The following is a 26,903-nucleotide window of genomic DNA, read 5'->3' as shown; positions in this document are numbered from 1 at the left end:
CAGAAGGAAAAAAAAACCCCACATATATATCTACATTTCCATGCAAGATTGATCCAATTATTTTTTTCTGTGACTTTTGAAAATGTAATAAAATGCATAAACTGTGCTTTCTATGTTTCTTTTATTTATTTCTACAGAAACAGAAGTGGTGATGTTCCTCACAGCTCCGCACTTGAAATTACTTGACTCCCTGTGCCATCACATGACAGCAGCTCATGCCTCAGCTGCTTTTCCCACTGAAGATAAGTCTATGCCCTATTCCACTCTGTACCACACAGTGCTGAGTTTGAGGAAAGGTTTACAGCCTGAGAATAATTTCAGGTCCACATACCATAGATTTAATACGCATTCTGCAACATCAATATACATTTATTTTTCTTTTTGATATGTTTTCAGAGAGCCTTTCCAAAAGGCATTTCTGCACTCAGAAGTGGGCACCACCTATCAAAGCCTGTGCACTCCATTTCCAAGGTTCAGGTCAGCTGCCTGACCACTCTCGGTGGTGCTGTGTAACACCATTCCCCTGTTTTTTGCTTTGTGATAGGGGCACAAGCATTACAAGTTCTTTTAACAAACTTTTGTCTAGATAAAGCTCTCAGGTTCAAGCTCACCTCTTTGTTTCTGAGTTTCAACAGACCTATGTTTTGCATCCTGTTATAAAAAACACAGGAATTGAGGAGATAGTGCTACAGTGCAGGCCAGTTCCCATGACCCTATAAGTCTTCAACCAGTCATTTACAGTCCTTTTTTTTTTTTTGTGGCCTTATGGTACAAAGAAGAAATGGGGTCAGGGAAGGATCTTTGATTCTGTGAGAGCAGAAAACGGAGGGTGCTTTCTCAGGGTGCAAAGGAACCTTTCCAGCTGACAAACAGTGCGATAACACAAGTTAATATGTTGGCACCAAGACCTTTCTGACACTGGAAATAAAAGGTGATAATTTCAGTCGCTGTGAAAAGTTCATGTGGATACCTTCATCACGTGGGACGTATTATGGCGTAACCTCTAGCTGCAGACAGCAGCTGTGCCTACCCTGACTGTGACACAGAGCTTCCAATTAGCACTTAAGGAAAGAGACTTTACAGACTGCACACTCACCTCTGCTCAGCCCATCAGGTCCCCGAAGGATTCTGCATTCTTCTATCTGGCCGAACGGAGAAAACATCACCCTGATATCATTCTCATTACACTTCTTCGAAACCATTCCTATGAACAATTTTCTGTCTTCCACAGCTAGAAGATAAAAATAATGAATGAGCAAAGGCCATTTCATCTTTTTCCTGTGATCAATGCTTCATTACCACATCAAACCGAGCTCCAGTCATGTGAGTCTGGCTCTGTAACTGAAGACAAGTCCTAAGGCAAACACTTTATACTTACAACCTCCCTTCCCCCCCTCCCACCCTCACCCAAAATATCTCATTTTTCTTTATCTCTCTGCCTTTTTTTAGTGGTGGTTGCTGTTTATATAACAGATTAATTGGCTGCCTTAGTCTTTCTGCATATGTCTCCTCACCACTGCTTCTAAGAGAAAAGCATCCTCTGTTAGAAGAGTAAAAATATCTTTGCATAGATTTTAATTCAGATAAATTCCCTCACCTCCCTCATGTATGAAAGAAATCACAACAGGGGTGAGGGTAAAGAGGGGATTGTGCACGTAATGACACAAGCTAATGAAAAATATTCCTGAGAAATGTTTTGAGAGAGAGGCTCCTATCTTTGCTTTCAATTTCATCCAACTTAATGCGTGGCACTCGAAAGGCAGGTGTGTAACCACTGCTCTGGAAAAGGAATGCATTAAATTTTCCTTCTTTCTTCAGAGTGACACAGTTCTCTCCCCTCCAAGGGGACAAGGCATATTCTAGGACAGCACCTCATCAAGGGGACTGCACAGTGCTTTCCAAGAAGCAAACTCCTTGATCTGTAATGATGCTGAGTTTGCAAGAAAAAAAAACACATGAAAAAGGTGCTTTACCTGAATTATTGGTAGAATATTTTCTGTCTGTACTGTCACCCAAACCAGCATAAGCTAAACTGCAGTGGCAGGACTCGCTGGTCCTGTTAATCAAACCTAAATTTACAGGTCTAAAGCTGCAGACTGTCGTCAAAAATGAAATAGGTCATCAAAATTTAATGCACCCTGGAAAGACTTAAAATGTTAACACACCATCCCATCTGTATTAAACCCCAAATCTAAGTGCTTATTATACAGCATATACACCATTGCTTTCTTCTTCTCTTGAAATGGCATGTAAATCCAATTCACCGTTAATGAACAGACTGTCAGAGTTTGCAGGGATGCAAAGAAAGAAGGAAAGCTTTACTCCAGAGAGTCTGCAGTGCACTTACTTATTTCTATTATTGTGCAAATTATTTTTGTAACGAAGTATTTTCATTTCTGGGCCTACCAAAAAAAAAAAATCTTCCCTTGTTCCCCAACCCATTCTCCTTGTATTAATATGAGTTTGTCAAATGGAAGAAATTGCAGCTGAGGAAGAAGAAACTGCATCTATTTTCATAGGATTTTATTCGTGTTATACTTCAACACTTTAAGTGCATCTAATAACAATAAAAAGAAGAGGTTCATGTTTATTGATCACAAGAGAGGTATTTGAAGTAATTTTTCCTTAGAATTGCTGAATTTAAAAAAGCACTTGTAGCTTTTATACAAGCAAGCATTGAGATCATGGATTTTTCAGAATCCAGAAGACCAGTCCCTCTCACTCAAGAACCTTGCAAGAAAGTTGGTGTGAATTTAGTACCCAGGAGAAGTTTTTTCTCAGCAGATTCCTCAAGTCTGAACATTTTCATTCAGACTTTACTTTGGGGTTCCACTGTCAGGTTAACCTTTCAGGAAGGGCTAACAAATGATGAATGCACAGATGAACCAAGTACACACAGACCAGCAGCTGAATCATGGGGCTGCAAAGAAGATATGCAGGCTGGGATCCAGATACATGTATGTCTTTCAGTGAAACTTTACACTTGATTCATAATACATAATTACTATTGATAGTGCAGATAATTATGTTGAGGATGGTGGAACTGAATTGGTTTGCTTGCAGCCATAGGGAGAGTCTTGGTACTTTGCTAGTGAGAAGATGCTTATAAATTGGCTGCTTAAAATTCCTATATGCACTTGACTAATCTCTTTAAGGAAGGTCCCCGGACAGCCTGGACAGCCTTGTCTGAATTGAATTGTAATGATGTCTCATACCACCAACTGAGGTCAGGTCTGGGGAAGTCTAAGCATAAGCACTGCCTTCTGTTCTGCCTTTTGGGACTCTTAATTTCTGCCTGTGTGTCTTTTAGTACCCACAAAGTTAAAATATGAGTTGATTTTAGACTTGAAGTCCAATGCAGGTCTACTCAAAGAGTGACTGAATCCCAGCATTCTCTTAAAAGTACATTCTAGCAGAGCTGGACAAATGTCAGCAATGTGGTCACAAAGTAAGGAGCTGACGGTCCTGCTTGGGTGCAAGGACGAAGAATCAAATCAAAGAAATTCACAGAGACATAAAATTAAGAAGAGATTTTTCTCCCTGCCTTACAAGTAGAAGCTGTCAGGATGCGAAGGAGCTTCTCTTCTCTCTACCCCTCCAAAGCAAATGGGAAGGCTTTGTTTTAATTTTTCAAAGAGTAACAGACAACTAACTCCCCTCCAGCCTCCTTCAGTATCGCTAGTAAACCCATAAGTACGCTGTTGAACTAAGACAATTTGCAGGTTTTCAGCTTCAGGGTGATTTTACAGTAAATTAAACATCCAGCTCCCGTGTACTGTACATCTCGAAAATGCAGATTTCAGAAAGAATGCTCAGAGTACAGAAAACATATTGATATGATAACGTGCCCTGCATTTGGTGCTATTAGTCAGTGTTGATTAGCACAGAAGCTTAAGAAAATTGCTATTCAGTTTTGGCCAGGGGCCCAGCATAAAAAACATTTAAAAGGGACAATTGTCAGTATCAAAATGACATGCTTTCACTCCACCTCATAGAACATCTGATATTATTAGGCTGACATAGTTTTAAACTATATATTCTCACATGGAGAAAGGAATGCTTTTTTACCTGCACATGATTGGCTGTCAGGATTTGTTTCTGCATCCTTGGTCAGCCACTTCTCTCCTTTCTTCCTAAAAGGAATACTTCCCTATATTGCAGGTGTGGTGTGAGAATGAAACAGAAAAAGGATCGTAAGAAGAATGGGTCAAATGTATTCTGAGTATATTACCTTGCCTGGGCACATTGTATTGCACCCACAGACTGTACAATGAGCTCAACATCAGGTCCATGCAAAACACCAAAGCATGGAGATCAGAAATGTGCTACCCACTGCTGGCTAGAGAAGAGACAGCAGTTTCTGAAGCTATTTTCCCTATCTTTACTCACCTAAAATTTCCAGTTCTGTCTCAGCTAAAACGTGATCTATTGATATCAGTGTCAAGAGATCAGCTCCTCCAAAATCTCCTCTCACAGTGAGGCACGATGACTTGTTTCATTGGAGCCTACCTCTTACCACAGACAACAGATGGGCTATAACCTTTCAGCTGACTCTTGACCCTAACATACACATCCTCAGCTCAGGCCTCAGAGAAGGAAGAAATACTCCTACTCAATGAATGGTTTCAATAATTCAAAATCTTGAAAATAAATGCAAATTTTTTTGGTAAGCATTTTTTTTTGACATCGCCATTTTTTTCACTCTTCTCAGAGTTCTGTTTGTACCTTCTGGCTGTTTCACAACATTGTTGTAATGTAAAGTAGATCCCACTGGCCAAAAGCAGAGAGTAGGATGAGATGGCTGAGTGCTCCGCACTGATGGAGAAAAAACAGTAAGAAGGTGACAGTGAACAAGGCCTGAAGTTCCAGTTACATGAAGGTGTGAAACTGCAGAGCGTTCTGAGCAAATAATTATGGGATTCACCTCTGAACCATCCAGACACACAACGAATGCAGGTCAGCTATTCTACCTGAGCAGTTAGTGAGACATAAGCAGTGCTGTATCTGGGGTGGAATTCTTCTGCAGGCTTGTGGTGAGATTCTGAATGAAGGAATCCTTTGTGACAAATGGCAGATATCTTTTTTAAAACTAGAGGAGTTGCTTTCTTAACTCCATTAAGACTAGCTCTGCGGTGACTAGCAAAGGTTTCTTGCTAATACGCTTGAAGAGAGCTATGGTAGCCATCAGAAGCTGGAAGAAATAAAGTCTGCTTCTGCTCATGGGGCTACTTTCAAACCAGAACCTCCTGCCTTCCAACAGCACTACATTCAACTTGCAGAATAATGGCAGCTTTACTCAGTTTGCTCCATTAATGAGTATTTTGCATGAGAACACTCTCCCCATTTCAATGTTCAGTGTCTGGATGGAGATCAGTGATGAGTGGTGTCCCACAGAGGGCAGTGCTGGGACTGATATTCTTCAATATCTTCATCAGTGACATTGACAGTGGGGTCAAGTGTACCCTCAGCAAGTTTGCTGATGACACGAAGCTGTGGGGAGCAGTCAACATGCCAGAGGAACGAGATGCCATTCAGAGAAACCTGGACAAGCTTGAGCACTGGGCCCAGATGAACCTCATGTAGTTCAACAAATCCAAATGTGAGATCTTGCACCTGGGTCAAGGCAACCCTCACTACCAATACAAGCTGGGGAATGAAAGGATTGAGCACAGCTCTGCTGAACCTGGAGATAATGGTGGATGGGAAGCTGGATATGAGCCAGCAATGTTTCCTCACAGCCCAGAAAGCTGACTGTATCCTGGGCTGCATCAAAAGAAGCGTGGCCAGCAAGGTGAGGGAGGTGATCCTGCTCCTCTGCTCTGTGCTGGTGAGGCCTCAGCTGGAGTACTGCGTCCAGATGGGGAGTCCTCAGTACAGGAGAGACATGGACCTGTTGGAGTGCATCCAGAAGAGGGCCACAAAAATGATCCAAAGGATGGAACATCTCTCATATGAGGGTAGAAGAACTGGGGCTGTTCAGCCTGGAGAAGAGAAGGCTGCAAGGTGACCTGAGAGTAGCCTTTCAGGATCTAAAGAGAAGCTACAGGAAAGAAAGAGACAGACTCTTTAGCAGAGTCTGTGGTAACAGAACAAGAGGCTTCAGGCTAAAAGAGGGTAGATTTAGGTTGAATATAAGGAAAAAGTCTTCTGCAGTGAGGGTGGTGAGACACTGGAACAGGTTGCTCAGGGATGTGGTAGATACCCTGTGCTGGAGACTTTCAAGGCGAGGCTGGATCAGGCCCTGGGCAACCTGATCCAGCTGTGGTGTCCCTGTTCACTGCCAAGAAGTAGGACCAGATGACCTTTAAAAATCCCTTCCAACTAAGGATTTTATGATTCTATGGTTTCACAGTTTGCAATTTATATTAGATCAGTTGTGCTAGCTCAGGAGAATAAAGGAACAGGGCTTATTTCCTGCATGGTACAAAAGAATTAAATCCTGTAATAATAATAGGAAATCTCTCCAACGACTACAAGAACTTTTCTTCCATCTTAAACACCAAAAATTTTGTCCTGAAAAATCGTTTATATACCTCATACAGTGGGAGACACACCTGTCCATGACAGAGGGGTGGAACTAGATGATCTTTAATGTCCCTTCCAACCCAAGGTATTACATAATTCTATTCTATGACTCTACAATCTCCTTATTATACATTATGAGGGCTTCAGTCAGTTAAAGAGCATGTTTTCCATTCAGAAGTTGCGTCTCTTTTGAGCAAATCATGAAATAGTTAATTATGTGCAAATGGTTATATAAATTTTTTTTTCATCCAGAAGGGAAGAGGGAAAAACAGACTTTTTATCCCTACTTGTAAGCCTGTGAAAAACCCTTGTGCACAATCTGTCAAAGTCACACCTGGATCTGGAGCTGCCTGCATTAATTATCAACTTTTCTATGTGTTAGTGCTAACATATGGCATTTAATTACTCCCTCCAAATCGGCAATGTTGTGCCATGTAGAATTTCAAAATTATTTCTTCAAGTTTCCACTAATAAAATAAATAAAAATAAATGATCCGATCACACAACTAACTCTCCGCCTTCCGTTTCTTTCTTTCTTTCCTTTTTTTTTTTTTTTTTTAAATGATAAATTTTGTAATTTTCCCCCAAGTGTTGAAGCACTGATCCATTTGAGACTACCCTGTCCTCAGGATATGTTCCCAATAGTATTAACAGCATTCAAATGCTGATCCTAGAAACATTTAAGCACTTGCTAACTAGTAGCATGATAATGGCCATCTAAGAGCCAAGCACGTGTGTAATGTGTTTTTCTGCATTAGAGTGCAGATATTTCTTCCTTTTTGAAACATAAAAAATATCCTTAAGCAGCCAAGTATTGTGAATGATTATCAGTTAAAATGAATATATTAATAGTGGAGTCTTTGAAATCTTGAAGCCATGCTTTTCTGGTAGATATTCCTTAACTGAAACTTTGTAGATGGATCAAGAGACACAAGGGTGGGCGGATTAGAGGTAATGGGTGACAAGCACAGGACACACTACAAATTCAATCATCTGAAAATTTTTCAGGGATGTCACTTTTCTCAACAAGGAATGCCTTTTCAGAATCCTCCAGAGTAAACAAACTAATTAGATCTAAAGGCAAGTCTTTCTCCATCAGCTCTACCTGCTAAAAGCTCAGTGGGACAATTAAGCTTTGCTTCATGTGCATGAGCAGAGATGACTCAGATACATGAGCTACCATTCTCCACCTTCACTCCTGAATGCAGTTCTCTGAACAGAGATGATTGCATGGATCTGTCAGCCACTGAAAACCTATCCAGAAGAAAATATATCTTCCAGTTGCTAATAAAGTCTTAACACTGCAAAAGAACCCAGGCGCTTGGTAAACATGTAGAAGATGTTCTAAATTCTTCTCCCCGTTTCCATAAGGTAAACTTGGCCTTTTGTGCTAAGGTGTGGGTTAACAAATTGATCTAATAAAAACAAGAACAGCGGTGAGGAACGAGGGAACATTTCCTCATAGCACTCCTGGCCTTGGATGATCATTACAATCTTTGCAAGACATTCAAGAAGTGCAGGAGGCGTCTTATCACCCAGAAAATTCTTCTCTTTGAAAACCTCTGTAGGCTGAATGATGGCCACCTTCTTCTCATCTGTGGAAGTTGAATGGATCTATCTAGCCCTTCAGAAATGTGTGTGATCTCAGAAGAATTGCAACAAGTGTTCAACCTCTCTTGCATACCTTTCTCAAAGTTATTTGGACAAAACAATTAGTTTAATCTCTTTGAAACATGAGAAACACGCCTTCACCTATAACAAGTAGTGGGATCCTCCACTATGCAGAAATCAAAGTGTTTCAAGTATTCCTAGCTTGAACACCATGGATCATGAAAACCAAGATATCTTGGCATATCTTCGTTCTTTTCCCCTTTGAACTTACCAATCTTGTTGAAGGTTTGTACTCCTTATCACTTTGCTATTGGCAAATAATGTATCTCAGATGGATAGCCTGGAGCATATGACAAACATATGCCAAACAAGCCTCTACATTCTCCAAGCATGCAAACTCTCACCTCCTCCATGGATCCTACTCCTACGCCCTGTCCTTTTGAGAAGCTCTGCTGCTTTTCTCATCATCATGGTGTTAGTTCACCTTCTGTTTCCTCAGGCAATAAAAAAGAAGAGTTCATCTCCCCCAGAAAATGCCTACCAGAAGCATATATGCCCTCCAGGAGTATGAATTTAAAAAGGTATTTAATTTGACAGTGATGATTGTCTTTGATTTGTTGATGTGTTTTTGTTAAAGTATGGAGAAAGTCAAGAAAAAAAAAAAACAAAATTCCAATCCTTCATGATTTTCACGCTTGAGATAAAAATTGGTGCAAGACAATAATATTCCCACAGTGCAGACGGGAATATCATGAAGATAACCTCAGTCTAATCGCAGTAGCGAGGGGCTAATTTACCCTGCTTTGTAAGGACTGCAGAGCAGGACAGGACTTGCACAATTCCCCACAGTGCTTTGCTGATATGTTCAATCTTCTTCAGGAAGAAAAATGCAGAATGATCTAGTAATTCCTTTGGAGTTTACTTTGACCCACTGGCTCTTACATTTCTAATCTGCCAAGGTACATAAGGTGAAATCTGTTCTTGAAAGAAGAATCCACAGAAGTTATAAAGACCTTGGTTTTCCCTAAAGGAAAATTTTGCCCAATGCAAGTGCAATAAATACCATGGAATGAAATTTTGATTCCAACAGCAACCATCTCACTTGATAGAGTAAGGCCTGAAAAGTTTGGTCCTCCTGTCCACGCAGATGCCTTTGCCTCTTTTCTGAGCATTCAAAGAAATTGCTGCTAAAACTATTTGTGGACAAGTCAAGAGAGAGAACATCACTCCCTTGCATACAGATGATGGCTCTAATCTCTCATGTTTGTGGCCAGTTTTGTTTTGAAAGTTGTCATATAGGACACCTAGCATCGTGTGAAGTTTCAATTTCTTTCCGAACTTTGTAATCCTTGGAGAAGTCTGAAAATGGGATGCACTACAATTAGCACAAAAGAAGCCTTAAAAAAGCCTTGCAGAGAGATTTAGAGCCCAATCATAATTTACATTTGCAGGTATGTAGATCTCTAAGTGCACGGCTTCTGCCCTGATTACTAATTAATGAGGTGCAAAGATGCCTGTTGGAGGAACCAGCTCTGATTATGTGGGCCTTATGGGAAAAAGAAGCTCTTGCAATCTAAGAAGGCAGATGATATCTTTAACATGCATTTTAGAAAATTACAGGAACAAATCAAGGGGCAAAAAATACACATGTATATATTTTTAAAGAATCACACACAGTCAGGCTGCGTTACCATCCGATTATCTTATTTCCTTGAATACAAACCTGGCATGTTTAATAGATTTAGTTGCTGTCTATTTTGCATGTCATATACATCCACTTAGGCAGTAACCTAGTATTCTGAATGGATATTACTGTCATTATAGCATTCATTTTACAATCGTTGAGAGCAATAAGTATACAGAGAGATGCAAGGTGGGTTTCCCAGATCAGAACTAAGCATATCATTAAAACCTAAATTTGGTTCAGATTCAGAACAGCATCATTCTATAAAAAGTAGGTTTAGCAAATGTTTAAGGTCTATCAGCTGCTTACATTATATTAACATTAGAATGGTTTTTGTTTCTTTATTTTTTTCCTTTTCACTATTAAAATTTCATATCCATCTCACCAATATCAGGTACTTTTGGATCACTTCACTGCCAGAACACAAGTGAAAGAAGTTTGTAGCATGGTAGTTCATTAAATTTGAAGATAAATGGGAGTTGAGAGCAGGTCAACATCTTTCCTGATCTGTTAGATGTAGGGAAACAGCCTCATATAATTTTCACCATACAAGAAGTAAAGCAAAAACTCTCACGATGTTTTGTTTTCTTTAGTGAAAAGAGATCCACAATTACATAGAAATAAATTAAGCACATACCATTGGACTTTTCACTATCTGCAGGTTTCATCTGAATAGGATGATGCATCTAAAAACAAAAATGAAAAAGAGTAAGGCAGGTTGGACAGTCATAAAAATCAAGAACAATGGCTTTAATGACGGGCTAAAAGGATACATGGTCAATATTAAACACATTGCAACGGTATAAATTCAAAATAACACCATATAATAGGCTTTTAAGAAAAAAAATGGTAAAGGAGCATTTTATAACGAGGAAGATTAAAAAAAATAGATCACTGGGCCCATTGGACTCATATAAAACTTTAATTTGTTACATCTTGTTTCAGAAGACCTCTAAAGTTACAACTCTCATTACTTTATGGCATACTTGGTTTCTGTTTTACCAATTTCTTTTCTTGAGCTCAAACACTGCTGAGGCTGAGATGCAATTTCCAAGTAACTGAAGAGCTAGCAAGCATTTCAAACATACTCAGAGGAGTTTATCTTGACAAATGAACTTTGCATGTAATTAAAAACAAACACACGCAGATTCTTTCATGACTGAAGAGGAAGACTTGTATCTCTTAAAATAGCTTCTTATAAATGTTTAGTATCTTTTTTTTTTTTTTTTTTTTTAAATAGAGTACATTATACATTCATTCATAAAGCTTCTGTTGCAACACAGTACAATTCTGGCTTCCATAAAAAAACCTTCCTTAATAAAAACCATAAAAAATCCTAATACTTCTTCCTTTTCAATCTTTTCCTCCATTTGTCTCCTTCGTACTGTAAATGAAATCAATTCCCGTGCGTAGTGTGCTGTTCTGTACATCACGTGACATCCTACCTTCACACACTTCATGTGGTGTTTGTTTTGCTCTCATTGCTAAGTGATGATTCTCCCCACCTTCAATTGTTGGCAACTCCAATAGACTTTTATATATAGACTCCAATAGCATTTTCAGTGACATCAACACAACAACAAAGTCCTCTCTAATTAGAGGGCTATTTCCACTGGATACTGCATGTGTCCAGTGTGATGGACTCATGGAAATTTTGTTATAGCCTCTCAAATACCATTAGAATGGATGCTGCATTGTGTTTCAACGTGGGAGATGGTTAGGCTTGGAAAAAACCCAACTCTTTCTTCCACAGGCTCTACAGGACTGCACAAACCTTAAGGCAGTATTGGGAATGCTGTCTTTTCACTCTTCAGAAACTCTTCTCCATTTCACCTAAGCATGTAAAAAAATCTATGCTCCTTCTGCTTTTGTAACATCCTTCAGCACAGTAAAGCTGAGCATTGCCTGAAAATGTCAGTGACGATTCCATATTTTTTATAAAAGAGTATTATGACACACTTGATGTTGGAAAACAAAAACAGCTGAGCATGAACATCTATGCTCTCATATCAAATGCACTTTCAAAGCACCACAGAAAAACACATCTGCATTGCTTTTGGTGGAGTCACTTAACCTCCAGGGACATAGTTGCTGGATTCTTTAGTAAACATAAAATATTGCTATGAATATCTCCATAAGATTTATTCAAAATCCATAATGCTCTCTGCCCCTACAAATCAACGTATTCCTTGTGCTGCTTGCAAAACTCCCTATTGTTCCCTAAGGAAAAGGCAAAGCCACAAGGTTGATGTAGTCACCAGGATGCATAAATTTGCTTCAATTTTAACAGCTCTGCTCTCCTTGAATCGTTTGTTTCCCAAACGGACTTAAATAGCCCTTCACTTGTCTGCCACCAGTCTTATTTGATCTAACTTAAAGAAAAAAGGGAACTTAGATTATACTCTATCTTTAACTAGTGCTTAACATTTATCCTGGCATCAGCAATATGCTGAGAACTGCAGGAGACCTTAAATTCATGGAATGTGATGCACTATGTCCACTGAGAAAACAAAAGCTGAAAGGAAAAAAGGTGCCACTTGCTGCAGTGCATCCATTGCTCGTATGTTCCTGCAGAACCACATAAAGTTGAAGAAATCAAGGAAATAAAATGGAGTTGTTCAGATGCATGTAAGAAGATGCAATTAAGAGCAGCAAATAAATTAAAGATGAGGTAGTCAGATATGCCTCCCGATACTAGAGGCCCAGAAGGATGTAGGTTAATTTCCATTAACTACTAGAAACATCACTTCCTAATTCACTGTAAATTTGGGAATACGAAAGCTATAGAAAAAGAATCCACCCAAATCCTTACATAGAATCTATCTCTCTGCATACCTGCATTTTATGCCCCTAAGTAGATATACTTCGAATAAATGCAATTTTAACAATGCTAAAAATCCTTCACTTTTCAAACCACCTGAACTGGAGGTCTTTGGACCAAATTCATGTACACAGGTTATTTCCACAGTACCATGGTTATTATGCAAAGGTAAGTGTTACCTGGCAAACACAGTTACCACATCAGAAATTATCCTCTTCTGTTTTGCATAATTACTTCAAGTTCATTAAGTCAGTAAGCTGTTATGTTTGCAAAGAAAGAAGTAAGATTTAACAAGATGTTTCAACTAGGCGTTGACTTGATTTCAGAGGTTCCTGCTGAAAACCCACGGTCCAAAGTCTCACCAGTACGCCTATGTCAGAAGGAATGCCACTGTGCTTAACAGTATTTTATCAGTGCAAAACTAATAAAAGATTCAGATCAGGCCTGAAGGGTTTAAGCCGCAGAATACCCATGGTAAAATGGATGTGATACACAAACATGGCTTCAGTAAAGAAGGTGGAAAAATATGTTACTGACAGTTTGATAACATGAGAGGGCTCATGTTGAAGCTTGTTTAACCCTGACCATCACCAATTGATACATTAACAACCTTTAACACTAGATTCAATAAAACATGCCATTTATAACCTGAAATGGGTTTTACAGAGTCACTGGTTCGCATCTCATTATTGAACTCATTGCTGACCTCTAGAGACAAGTGCCGTGACAATACATATTATAAGTACTCTACCCGTAAAATATTTAAACGTAGGTGTAGAGAAAAGAAAAAGGAAAAGAGAGAAAAAGAAAAAAGAAGAGGAGAAGAGAAGATAAAAGGAGAAAAGGGGCAGGGCAGGGAAAAGAGAAGGGAAGGGAAGGGAAGGGAAGGGAAGGGAAGGGAAGGGAAGGGAAGGGAAGGGAAGGGAAGGGAAGGGAAGGGAAGGGAAGGGAAGGGAAGGGAAGGGAAGGGAAGGGAAGGGAAGGGAAGGGAAAGGAATTGCAAGGTGTGCAGTGAGTAAGAAAATTAAAGGGGCAGAAACAAAGGCTAAAAGGGTACTATCACTCTACAATGAGCAACACTGAAAATAATCCGTGTGTTTTATATCTTGCTTGTATAACTGTAGGCTATAAAATAATAAAATAGCTGTGCTTTCTCAGCCCCTCCAAAAGATTATAGATGATATAAACCTGTTTCAAATTAGATGCCACCCACTAGAATCATGTCATCTACTAAAATGAAGGATTTCACGTCTTATCAGAAAGCTGTTATTGTAGCTATACATCACAAAGCTGTACACTTATGGATCTCAAGGTAAGTGATTTCTCACTGTATCATGTTTTCATACAAAAAAATCCCAAAAAACAACAAAACAGAAAGTGTTTATTTCTGTGCTTGAAGAAAGCTTTGCTTATAAAAATACAGTATGTGAGAATACATATTTGCAGTTAATAAATAGGGAAAAGTGAGAAAACTAACTGCAGCAAATAGATGTTAATATCATCCAGCACTCAGACCCTACAATGGAAGAGAAAAGCACAGCTCTCAGGCAAGCTCTTTCCGAGAGTGGCCAGCTTTCCTAGAAAGCACTGGGCATGGGGCTATTGCAACCCAACTGGAGAACAGGCTGTAAGGAATAATTCCTCCTTGGCAATATGTTAGAGAGCTCTACTGGATGCAGTTGAACAGTCAGTAACAGCACAGCTCAGCTTTCCTCAGCCCTGTTTCACAACACAGTGGGCAGATGCCTTGGCCAAGCCTGGCAGTGCCTTGATGCAGCACCAGCAGTGAGATGCTCCATGCGAGGCTGGTGCAGTAATGGAGGTCACGCGAAGCCCAAGGCATGTCACCACTCCTGCTTGGGCTCACCCCAAACTGGCGTGTTGGTGTGGTTCACAGGGTAACCAAAATCGGAAAGGGAAAGAAAAAATTGTAAAACATGGAATCTTGATCAAAGGAAAACTTGAAATCCACCCAGTGGCCATGTCCAGTATAGCAGTTGAACCAAGCCATGGCCTACAACTACAACTGAAGACTTTTTATCTTTTTTTTTTTTCCACCTCTTCCTGCATAGATGTCACTGTATGTAAATGTAACTTAATCAGAGAAAAAAAATCACAATAGAGCAAATCAAAAACCACACGAAGGCATAGATCCTCTCCAGCTTTAGAGCCTCACCATCATCTTTTCAACAACAATAATGCTATCCATTTGCATTCTTGTCAAAATCATGTGACATCTGCATGGGAGAAAACAAGCCAGCTAAGAGTCTATTTCTGGCAAAAATATTGCAAGGAAATTAGATTAACCTGGGTGGAATTCTATCTGGGAATTTGGAGTCTGTCGTGGTGATTAAGTCATCATTTCTGTCAGATTACTCTAATCGGCTGTCAAATATGATTCCACAACCCCATCTGTAACTTGGCATCCTCGTTATTCAGCCTATGTTACCTTCTGTATACAAAACAAACACCAAACAAGGAGGTGTGTGCAGCCTAGCATTTAGCAGAGTCATTAGCTGTGATTACTATTGTGTGCTTTCACATTGCATGACAACATCAGCTTACAGCTCCTTTTATTTATTCACAGGATGTTGAGAATCAGGTGCAATCTTAAGCACCAAGCTCTTGGGGTGAGTTGGGAAGAATTCTGCCCAGGCAGGGCCATCATTGGCATGGAGTGAGCCACCACCATCTTACCAGAGATTACCTAAATCTCATTTTCCACTTGTCAATATGCTTAGTGGGAGGATGGGCACCTGCTTTCCACTCATTTTCTAAGGGGAAATGGGCTCTCAGATGTACTAGGCAGGCTAAAAGCTCCCTATGAACAGAACTTGATGTGAGACAAGTGAGATCTGTAGGCTAAGGAAGTCAACACTTTAAATGATATGCAGTGGTGTAATAAGAGATATTTTGTTATATATGTGAGTATGGCTGTTTTAAAGAGGATGGTAGTGATTCAAAATCGGGAAATACCTACAAATGAAATAATAATAATAAAAGGAAATAAAAGGAGCTGATGGGCTCAGTGTGCTGCAGTTGTGTTGAGTCTGAAATTTCAGTACCCTCAGCACCTCAGAAGATGTGGCCATGTAATTAGACTATGAAAAACCATTATTTTATGATCCATTACAACAACACCTTCATGCATGATTAGTACACCTATTAGCAGATTTGATTCTCTATTCCTGCCACTGCGGATTGCACAGGCCTCAGCTTGCTTGCATTATTCCTGATGCCTCAAGGGAAGAAAAGCCCCCATCAAGGAAGGACTCTGAACAAACATAAATCTGCCTGTGCCTTTACCAGTGCCTTAGCACTTCATTCAGATATCACCACCTAAAAGTCCTTTGAACACCAAGGGATCTTAGGGAGTGTGTGGGGAGGATGTCATCCACGACTCCACAGTGGAGATGTCTTACAATTCTTCATCAGCTTTCTTCAATCCCTTAAAGTGGCCTGCGGATTTCTAGAGCTCTCAGCCCTCTTCAGACCTGTCCCCTTCCTCTCTTCTCTGTTATTTGCTATGGCTATATGTGTCTAGCCGTGCCCTAGCTCAGTTTGTCCCTTACCTGTCACCATCACAGATCACGTCACAGACCAGAAACAAAACACAAGCTCAACCTTCTCCCAACCTCAGGGTAAATTTAAAGTACTTGGATGACTTCATTCAAACCACATAAACTGCAATAGGATTAAATGATGACAACTTGCATGCAACTTGTCATTTCTAGCACTTTGGGACTTGATTCTTGCTATAATCAATCACTGTTGGAGCCAAAGGGAACTTTCTTCACATTTTACACATCTCAGAATTAAAGAATGGTAGGAGAGATTGGGGGAGAGAGATGTCAGACCTTCACAAGGCCCTAATATTCTTCTTGGGGGAAGAATAATAGATATATGGACTTTTTGAAACCAGTAGGAAAATGCTGACAAAAATTGTAAGGAGCAGCAGAGACAAGCTAAGGGCATAGGGAAAGAAAAGTGACCAATGAGGCACCAGCACTGAAGAGGATGGGAAAACTCTAGACTTGAAATGAATATAAAAACTTCTTCAGGCTGGCAATTAGTGCATCCAGCTGAATTAGAACAATAGTGCAAGGAAACTGAGAAACCAAATTTCTACCTACCACTTTCCTGAACACCTTCATCAAATCTGGAGGTCAGAAAGGAAAGTATGAACCAACCAAAAAACTGAGGGAAAAAGGAAAAATGGTTCACAAGCACCAGAGAATTAAATAATTTTCAGTGTCTTTGTCTTTCTGGGTTACCATGTACAGACACCTTGGCCTCCCAGCCCCCATTTTAGCTCTTGGTCCTTTTGGAGGATCTCTTGATCATATTTCTCATATCACTTCAACAGAAACTTGTTTTGCTGTTTTAAAGCCTTTTGACTCACAAGTAATACAAGTTTCCCAGAAGTGAAAGAGGTGTATTTTCCTATCACAGAGAACGGTTTAGAATGACTTCTCTAGGGTCAAACTAACTTGAATTACACAGTCAATATCTGCCCACAGCTTCAGGGTTTTCTCCAGGAACTGGGGACAGTCTCTTAGGCCAAATAAATTCTACTGAATAAAAGAGGCAAGGGACTGCTCTCTGGCTCTTAAGAGAAGTGCTTACACACAGCTTGCATTCGCACAGCTATAACTCTCCTTCCTCTCCAAGTAGGATGTCCTTATCCACACTGCCTACTGGAAACAGTGCCCAACCCACATGACTCTCCCAGACATGCCCACACATTGGATGGGAAACTGTTAATTGGCATGGAGACCAATGCACAGATGGACTTCAGATTCCCAGAACTGTTTTATATCATTTGCCTTATTCATGTGTAGAAGGAGTTTAAATTTGTGTGCATCATATACAGTCTAATGAACAAACGCAAAGCAGTAGATGTAACTACCTGAGTAAAGGAGTATCTCGAAGATTGTTTGCTGCCATTCTTTCATAAATTCAAATATAAGGGACTTAAATCTTGTTAGATATTTATACAATTTTAGTCGTAGAAGAATATGGTCTTCTAGACTACTGTCAGGCATACCTTTGTATGTATTTTTAGAGAGAAGGAGAGGGAGGAAGTTAAGGATGAAGAGAAGCGAAAGAAAATGAGTATTGCTATTGGGTGCCAAATATAGTTCATGAAGTAATGCATAACATCATTATTTTCTGTTCAGAGCACAGAAACAAGCATATAGCTTGCTTAAAACAAGTTGTTCCTTTTCTGGGAGAACAGTGAAACTGCTGAAATTCAATAACTTTTGGAAGTTTTCCAAGCCAGTCATTTGCAACCAACCACATTCCATTTTTTACATTCAAGTTAAGCTGTACATTAGCTTAAGTGAGTAAAAAACAGTGCCATACTTTAAAACAATAAAATTCTAACAGTTATTTCCACAGTCACCTCTACATCCTGCTGCTGCTGCTCCTCCCTTAAGTTTACTAATTAGCCTATAACACTATCTTCTTTAAAAACTGTAGCCCCATATAGAAATGAATAATTTGGCAGTCTTAGAAGTGACAACTTAACTTGGTAATGTACAAATAACTACTGTTGCTCAGTTAGCAGTTCTAATCCATTTATTTAATTCCTTTATTTCCTACCATCCACACAAATGGCAACAATTCCAGGACACATGCAAGCCAAGTGGAGTGAAGATAAGGAAGGGGAGGTATGACAAAATTTCTCTCCTCAAAATCACGCACAAACTGAAGTGATTAAATATCTTTTCTTCAAACAAATGAGCCTTTACAGAACCTATTCAATCCTAAAAATAGACATTAAGTGGGATTCTACATCTTGTTTGGAATAATGCCCTGGGGATATTTTGCATCATCCATGCTTAAAAAGCAAACCCATTAAACATCTGAGCAAAACACCAGATATTATTTTAACAGCAAGAGTTATCCATCTCATCTGCAGCAGCAATAACTTTTGTTGACATTTTGCCAATTGAAGTTTGCATGCCAGCATTTTTTTCCGTTTGCACTAAAACAATAAGGCATGAGAAGATAACAAAGTGTCTCCACGACATTATTTGACTGAGTTTTAACACCAATCCAAGGAAACTGTGAGAAGCCAAATTACTGTCCATGTCTCAGAGCAGGAAACGAAGCACAGCAAAGCAGTGATTTGCCTGGAGCCATGCAGCGTGGCTTGGTGTGGACTAGAATGAAGGGATGCAGCCATGCTGGCCTCACAGCAGCAGAGCCCAAGCTCCTCACATTCTAATTGATATTTCCTTCTAACACAACTGTGAGGTACTTGCTGCTGCTATCTCTTTCTAGCAGAAAGGAAGATGGTGGGGGGAAAAAGGCAGAGAGGCTATATATGATTCATTTAGAGTTATTCTGTGATGAAAGTTAAATCTCTCAAAACAAAATCTTGTAGTTTTATGACCAAGTGTAGGTAAGGTAGTGATGAACAGATATAATTTGTGCAAGAGTATTATTTTTGCAGTACTACTCCCTAGATATTCTGCCCTAGAAGTAACAGAAGAACCTGAAGCATTATTCCAGGATAGGTGGGAGAACCACACACCAGCCAAGCCTTCACAGTTTGGGGATCAGAGCTAATAACTAATGCTGCCTTGCACTGCATTGTGTGGATTTGCCCAGTATTACTTAAGATGTCAGGACTCAGTTCCCGGAATGACACAAGTCTTAAAGTCAATGTCTCACTGGACATGACTCAAGTGTTCTGCAGTCGTACTTTCTTCCATTTTCCTAATTCAGGTTTTGGCATGTCTTTCAGAAGCCAGCAGAAGGCTGAGACTTAAAAAGAAGTATTTTTCCTTGTAATCTAAGAGAAACACACCTCCACTCCTAAGTATTAGTATTTGGAAAACAGAACCAGAGCAAAGCCAAAACACGGTACGTATTAGCTCATCACCTCCCAGCCTCTGAATGAGAACGAAACAGAGGCTCTCAGATGGGGAAGAATCATGGCAGAAACTTCTGCTTACTTAAGCGGTCTGGAGAGGCACATTTCACTTCTCTTTTCCTAGCACAAGTCAAATCCTCTGCTTAGGACGCACTGGCTCCTATTGCTCAGGGACATTCGCTCTTCACAGTAACAACTTCAGTATCTTTGTATACTCAAGATGATGTTGTCACAGGTTTCAATTTCAACTGTCCAAATTTCCATCTTAAAAAACCTTTCCTGCTGCCGAATTGGAACCTTCAAGCAGCTCAGGCTGCGAACACCATTTAGGGTGCTAACATTTGAATCTGGTCCATATGAAAACTCACTCTTTCCACATAAATCCCTCTGATTCCACATGAACATGCAGAATGACATTCAGAAAATCATCAAGAAAACAAAACAATCCTCTTCCCTCTTCTCCTTCCCCACCCAAAATGCAATCCCAAACAAAGTTGAAATGAAATAGATTCTCTTTCAGACTACTGATGGCCATGAGGAAATTTAGTTCAAACGAAAGGTTTTAAAAAACGTGCAGTATCTTTTGTAAAACAAAACAACAAACTCAGCTGTGACTGAGAGCATAGCTACCAGGATATTAAATGCTTGTTTTGCAGAAGTGTTATTTTAAGATTTATGCTGCTCTGTACTTTGCGTGTACTGTCTCCTCTGTGAACTATGCTCTGGGAAAACACCATGTGATTATGCTCAGCAATATCCTCTACCTTTGCCAAGATGAAATTCAGGAAATAACCCTTTAAAGGGAATGACCAGCGACAGCAAAGCTTCAGAAAAGCAAGAAAGCAAGGACAGGGGCTCCACTATTTCTTTCACAACGTTAGGTTCTCAATTTTTGGCTTTCATTCAATGAAAGAGAAATCAGCTTTTACTGCTCCCCCAGTTTCACATCACAGATTTTTCTGTTCATTTAAAAAGCGTATCTTCGGCCTGACTCCTTCTGCAGTATATAAGGTCACCTTGATCCAACAACGCACTTGGTCTCTTCTGATAGAAACTAGAGTCTAATATTTGGCATAAAACTCAAATTCTAGGTTATGGGACTTCTTATGTAAAGCTTTTTTAAAATTCTTGCTGGAAAGCTTTCATATTTGCAGTACAATGTAACAGCAAGAATATCTTATAGTTAAAAAGTGTGATTGAGGTAGGTCTAAAGATAAGCCCCCAAAGGATCTAAATTATACCATCTATTGAAACACTACCTTTTAAATTAGAGCAGAGAGTACAAATTATATAAAGAGTTGGCACCAATGATGCGGTGCTGCTGTAGTTTTGATTTAGAAAAGGCTCAAGGTAGTTCTGAGTCCAGAATACATTTCTTTATTCACAACTCCCACCTCTCCAGCAGTCACAGCCCATTGGTCACATTTCTCCCTGTTAGCAAACTAACACAGAACTCTTCAAAGGTCACCTATGGGCTCCAAACTACTTGTCTATTTAAATATTGTGGAGAATAGCCAAAACATTCAGGTAGGAAAGGGATTTTGAATGAAGATGTCAAAAATTCTTCTCTCCTGACTGAGATCAGCTGGGTAAATAGAACAGCTTTATTGTTAAACCAGTGGAGCCATAGTATTTTATGCCAAATGAGGACATGGCTCGTAAATTCTATTCAAGTTGTCCATGAGCTGAAGTTACAGGAATTTTCCACAACTATCCAGTATCAGCATCCAAATAAAAGCTGTCAATGTTATGCCAATACTCTGCAGTGGTGAAATAATCTGGCTGTGGAGAATGACTGAAAGAGATAGCTCAATATTTTATCCTCATATGAAAACAGAAGGTTACTGCAGTCTCCAGCTGCAAGGACACACACCATCCACATGAAAAAATATCCAGTTGTGTATATATATACAGCAGTAAGAACATTTTGTCAAGTAACAATGTCATTTTGAACCACTCTATGAACTCATTCTCTCCAATTTTTCAGCACCTATATACATAATGTGTTTTGCTAGTGCTTTCTTTGGAGTAAAGACAATATTTTTTTACCAATATTAAACATATACTATGTACTCATACAGCTAATTTTATGGAATTACAATGTATTTAAGTATTGCTTTCAATATGTGCTTGGGAAGTTAAAAAAATTAAATGGGCAACATTAGCAGAAGAATTAGTCAGTTCCAGCTGGCTGTGCTATTTGGATAGAGCTGTGATTAAGTTTTCGTTAGTAAAAGGGACAGTATCAGTAACAATAAGGCCAAAATCAGCCTGCCTCCACCCATTTGTAAAGTTCTATATTAGCACCTCACCCTGAATATGAACCTTCATGCATTTTTCCAGAGACTGGGCCCCTGATTGCCTTGAAAAAAAATAAGCCAACACACATCATTTCGTGACTATAAATGCCAGCATGCGAAAAGCTGTCTTCCCTTACTTGTTCTTCATATTGCTTTCCTACTCATTTAGAAGTTTTCTCTGCATTATGCCCCAGGAGTAACATCTTCATGCACAAACTGCCTAAAGGTCAAAGAAATCTCTTTGCAGAGATGGCTTCAGGTGGAACAGCTGGAGTCCAAGGAGAGCTATCAGGAAGGTCCTCTGGTAAAACCAGTGGAGCTAAAAGCTCTTTCATCATTCATCTTACCTGCTCCAGAGGCTGTGTTTTGAGCTACTGGGAATACTGAACTCCCAGTTCCTGAGTCTACTCTATTTTTTCTGAACTGGGCTAATTCGGCCCTAGGGCTGTTGCGACTTGACGAAATAGCAGAGGGCAAGGAAAGCAGAGGGGAAGACGGCATGGATGAAGAAGGGAAATATCAATTTCACCAATTCATACCCTCTATTTTTGGTTCTCATGTAAACAGGGAGGAAGACAAGTGCCAGACATGAGGGCTATCATGCCCCCTTCTAAACGGGGATCAATCTATGTTTTCTTTGTAAAAAGATGGGGTCACCAGAAGCAAGGGACATGCTTGCTTGAGCAACCCAACAGAGCCCTCCAGACATGAGCATATAAGCACAGCAATTAAATTGACTGTAGAACTGTAGTTCTTACTTAGCAATTGCTTTCTTTGATTAATCATACAAACAGGAGGACACTATATCAAGACAAGCATAGCAATTTTTTTCACTTTTTAGCAATTGTAGAAATTAGAAATGAAGAAATCCAGTAACTCATCTGAAATGACTTAATACCAGGATAGGATTATTGCCATTTTACATTTTCTAATTTTTTCCTACTCCAAACGCCTCTAAGGACTGGGATTTAACTTTGTTTCCTTTAGAAGATTATTCTAATTGGAGAAATACGGCTTTTCCTGATACTTGATCTAAGTTTTATTTTACCTCTTATGACTGTAAATCCTCAATTCTGTGTACAATCAAAAATAATTCCCATTTGTCACTGGCATTTGGGCAGTACAAACACTTGGCCCTGGAGGAAAGAAATGCACCGAAACATCCACACTGCTGGGGATGCTTGGCAACATACTCCCGCAACAGCATTTATCCTCTCTGTTTTTCTTGCAGTATTTGAAATGAGCATACTGTATAATAACACAGCACATTTTCCTCTAAGGTATTGTCACGAATTGGCCACAAAATAGTATTAGTCGCTGTCTGGTGGATACTTGCTCAAGTGATGGTCTAGAACACAAACCACATTCAATCATTTGAGCCATTCACAGCTGAATGGAAATACAAAGGTATCACGTACCTCCAGTCTCGACAGGAGGCTGTAATCCCATGGAGAGCTGCTGGCAGCAGTAAGGAACACTAGAGTGTTTTGTTTATTTTCACGGTGGCATTACAAGCTTCACTTACGGAGGTACCTGCCTTTCAGTTCTTAGTTAAAAACTAATCTTATCCTCTGATTAGTGTCTTATTTTCCCCAATCTTATTTTCTACAACTCACTATGTTCTCTATCTTGAAATCAATGATAAGGCTCTATTCATACTTTCTAAAAGATCGTTACAGACTTCCAATTATTCCTTTTAAACGTGAGCTCCTCTCTTTCCTTTCTTTCTATTTCCCCTCCCTCTGTGTGTCTCCTTCAGAAGTGAGAATTTCCATTCACTGCAACAGATTCTTGTAATGGTTGCAAGTGGAACTGGGCGAGCGTTCCTAGCATGAATGACAGAGGCAATGTATTCATGAGATTCCCTGATACATTGCAAATTCCATTTGCAAAGAAGCAAAGTTGCTTATTCTAACCCTCGCTTGCAGATCCTGCCCCCTCCTGCGCTGAGAGATAGCCCATCTCCGAGCTACAATAGGGCGAGAGCGGGGATTGACTGCAGACTGCTTTAATGCCACTCTTAATGACAACTTGTGAAGATTAGGAAGTTGTCAGAATCAGATATCAGCAAAAGCTCCAGCTTGCTTTGTGAAGTCAGTCTGAATTAATTAATGGGTATCTTTCCTTTGATATCACTTTGATATTTGGCTGCAGCTGGATAAAAATCAGCCACAAAGGAAACCACATTTTGTTTACCACTGCTTAAGACTGTTTAGTCCAATGTTTTTTTTTCTTTTGCAGTTTTTGCCTTTTTAACTTTACTGGCACAATGCAACAGAAAGAGACTTTTGTGCATAGATGGGAGTTACGGTGGCATGTTTTTCAATGACTGCTCCTCTCTGCTTCTGAAGATATTCAGGCTATATTCTAAAAGCAAAGCCATTACTGATTTCAGCAAAGCTGCAAAACAGATGCACTGTTCCAAAAGTAAGCCAAGCTTTAGCCTTGCCCACTACCGTACTACTTTACAATTAAAAGCAATATAACACTAATGATATTTTCTCTCTGCTTCAGAGGGTGCTGATAGCTCGATGCATACACTGGCAGTCTGAAATAGGGGCACTGCAATTGGGGCAGTCTCCCTCTAAACTTTTCAGGGTATGAATTCACAGCACATTTCAGTGACCCTGAATGTTTTGGATGTCTACCACAACAATCATATGAACATGTCTGCACAGTGAAGGGGTGCCTCTGCCCAAAAGAATTCCTGAATGCTTTCTAGACTGGAAAAGGAGAAAAGATTGCTCTGCAGACAAAGCAGTAGCTCTCCCATCTGAGCTGATGAAGATGATGATTTATTTAGGAGAATGAGTGAAGTATCAATTATCCTTCTGGATCTGCAGAGAGTATTTTTAATTAGGCAGAATTTAATTGCCCAAAGTAAGCTATGAGCCGGAGGTTCAGTCAAGTCATCCATTTTCGGTTGGTTTTTCAACAAGTATTACAGGATTTTTAATGACCACAAAGAAGACAAAACTCATGTTTTCCCTCTAATCCCATGTTTGGCACATACAAAAGCACAGTGCATCTAAACTGTACAGTTCATTACCCAACTGAGATGGGGAAAATCTAGGTAAGAATGCCTCAGCTCCTGGCACCGCCACAGAAACACGAGCACTAAATGAGACATTTCAACCCACCGATGGCAATGCATGGAGCCACAGAGCACACTGCATAGGTTTTAGAAAGAAGCAGCATAGCGCACAGGGTTGAACACAACAGCAGAAAGGATGCTGAACAAACAGTCTTTCTATTATAACCATGCCACAAAGCTCTGGCTCTTTAGTCATAACATAACTCAGTTCCACGGACACCAAATATTGCTACTGAGGCAGGTAAATGGCATCCAAGGGCATCTCTAATGATGTTACTTCCTGACGCCTGCAACATTGTTTATGATTTGCCTTTCTAATTTCATTGTTGTAGTAGCAGTCAGACGGTTAGGAAGACTCCCTGAACTATTTTTTCATTACAAAGACAACTTTAATAGCTTGTGTCATGGTGCTAATGAGGCTGACTGAAGCACCTGTACTTTCTGTTCTGGATAACAGAAAACAGCTAACACTAGCAGGAGGATAAATTGCTGCTTAAGAGAGTGCCTGGGCTATTATCCCTAGCTAAGCATCCCACCTAAATCTTGGTGAGCTTTGCAATGGCCTCTCAATTTTGTGCAGTTTTCCATTCTGAAGTTGTCCTGCCAGTGGTTTTTGGTTACCCAGCTTGAAATTGATATCCTGTGAACAGATACTTGAGCCTCACTGAAAAGCAGGCTAAGATGTTCTAAGTTGGACAGTAAAACCCAGAGATATTTTGCAGAGTATTGACCTCAACTGTCCAGAGTTATGGAAATTAGAGGCAAAGCAATGTCACATGTCATTGCAATTTGGCCTTTTAGGGATGGACTTCGCATTAGGAAAACTTCCTGAGGTTAATTCAATATTATGTGTTACTTAGTTTCCATCCCAATATTATTATTATTACAAAGCTGCACAAAAAGCCCTGAGCTACTCCAAAAGAGGTATCTGAAAAAGCTAGCTTGCATCTAACTGCATTTGCAGCTGGGCTGATGTGCTCCTGCTTCTCTGGAAAAATCAAGGCTCTGATTTGAACAGCTAGGATCTGAAATAGCTTAGCCCACCCACTCTGCAGCTCTGCGTCCTCCTGACATTCCCCAGGGTTAGGATGGGGCATCAACACCTGAATAAGGCAGATGAACAATTACCTCCTCCTACCAGGACTTGGGGTCAATGGATACTCCTGTCAGGTTATTATTCCATACACTTCCCCATTCTGTGAGTATCTTCTAAACAAATAATAAAACTACTTATTAGAACACAGACTCATAATCAGGTATTACAGTTCCTGAGTCACTGCTCTCAGTACTAGGCAACTGAGTCCTTTCACTTGTTTTCCTTCAGTCCCATGAGTGATTAATGCTTTCATACACCAAAGAACAGATTCAATAGGAGTGAAGGAGACCTCCAATCTCAGCCGAGTCCAGCAGTGATGGCTCTTCTGGGTAAATGGAAGTTAAATCCTTACAACAAGTAACCCAGTGTAGATGTGAACTGTGTTCTCCTGCATGCCAGAAAGCTATCCTAATGGTCAGGCTGCGACAAAAGGTAAATCTGGCCCCCATCCCTCACGGAGAGAAAGAGACTATAATTATGAACAAAATGTTCTGCTCAATTTAGAGGAGCTGTTTCCACTTGGTCAACATATCGTTCTCCCTGTGCCTGCACAACACCTATCATTTTGCCATTTAGCTGCAAGGTCAGCTGCTTACAGGGAATTTCATTATGCCTCTAAGTCAATTTGTCAGTTTTTACCATTTTAGGTAAAATTGAATTTAGGGCTGACGCTATGTTCTGTGTTTCACAATAATGGTAAACACAAATCCAACCTTTCTATTGAGGTATTTGAATTTAGTGTAAATAGTGATTTATTATTTAAGCAGCAAAGTCAATGCAAGTTATCTTTTGAGGACAGGGGTGGCAGTGATGTATTTGCATAACAAAAAATAACTTCTTCTGAGCTAACAAAATCTACAAAATTGAGTGGTATATTTGTGAAGTA

The 26,903-nt window shown here is 39.8% G+C and overlaps 1 protein-coding gene across 16 annotated transcripts in view; it reads right to left on the bottom strand.

Annotated features, from left to right (window-relative positions):
- The window catches only part of CELF2 (CUGBP Elav-like family member 2), a 564,102-nt gene that overhangs the window by 67,919 nt on the left and 469,280 nt on the right, over positions 1-26,903 (bottom strand). For all 16 annotated transcript variants that reach the window (XM_048952217.1, XM_048952225.1, XM_048952171.1 and 13 more), the window contains 2 exons: positions 10,458-10,506; positions 1,097-1,231 (listed from right to left, as the gene is read on the bottom strand). In XM_048952217.1, the coding sequence (XP_048808174.1) occupies positions 1,097-1,231; positions 10,458-10,506 (184 nt within the window). The remainder of the gene's footprint in view (positions 1-1,096; positions 1,232-10,457; positions 10,507-26,903) is intronic.

Source organism: Lagopus muta, chromosome 1, assembly GCF_023343835.1.
Source record: "Lagopus muta isolate bLagMut1 chromosome 1, bLagMut1 primary, whole genome shotgun sequence".
Taxonomy (NCBI): Eukaryota; Metazoa; Chordata; class Aves; order Galliformes; family Phasianidae; genus Lagopus; species Lagopus muta.
The sequence above is the reverse complement of the archived record's forward strand: the minus strand, read 5'-3'. Positions and strand labels throughout refer to the sequence as shown.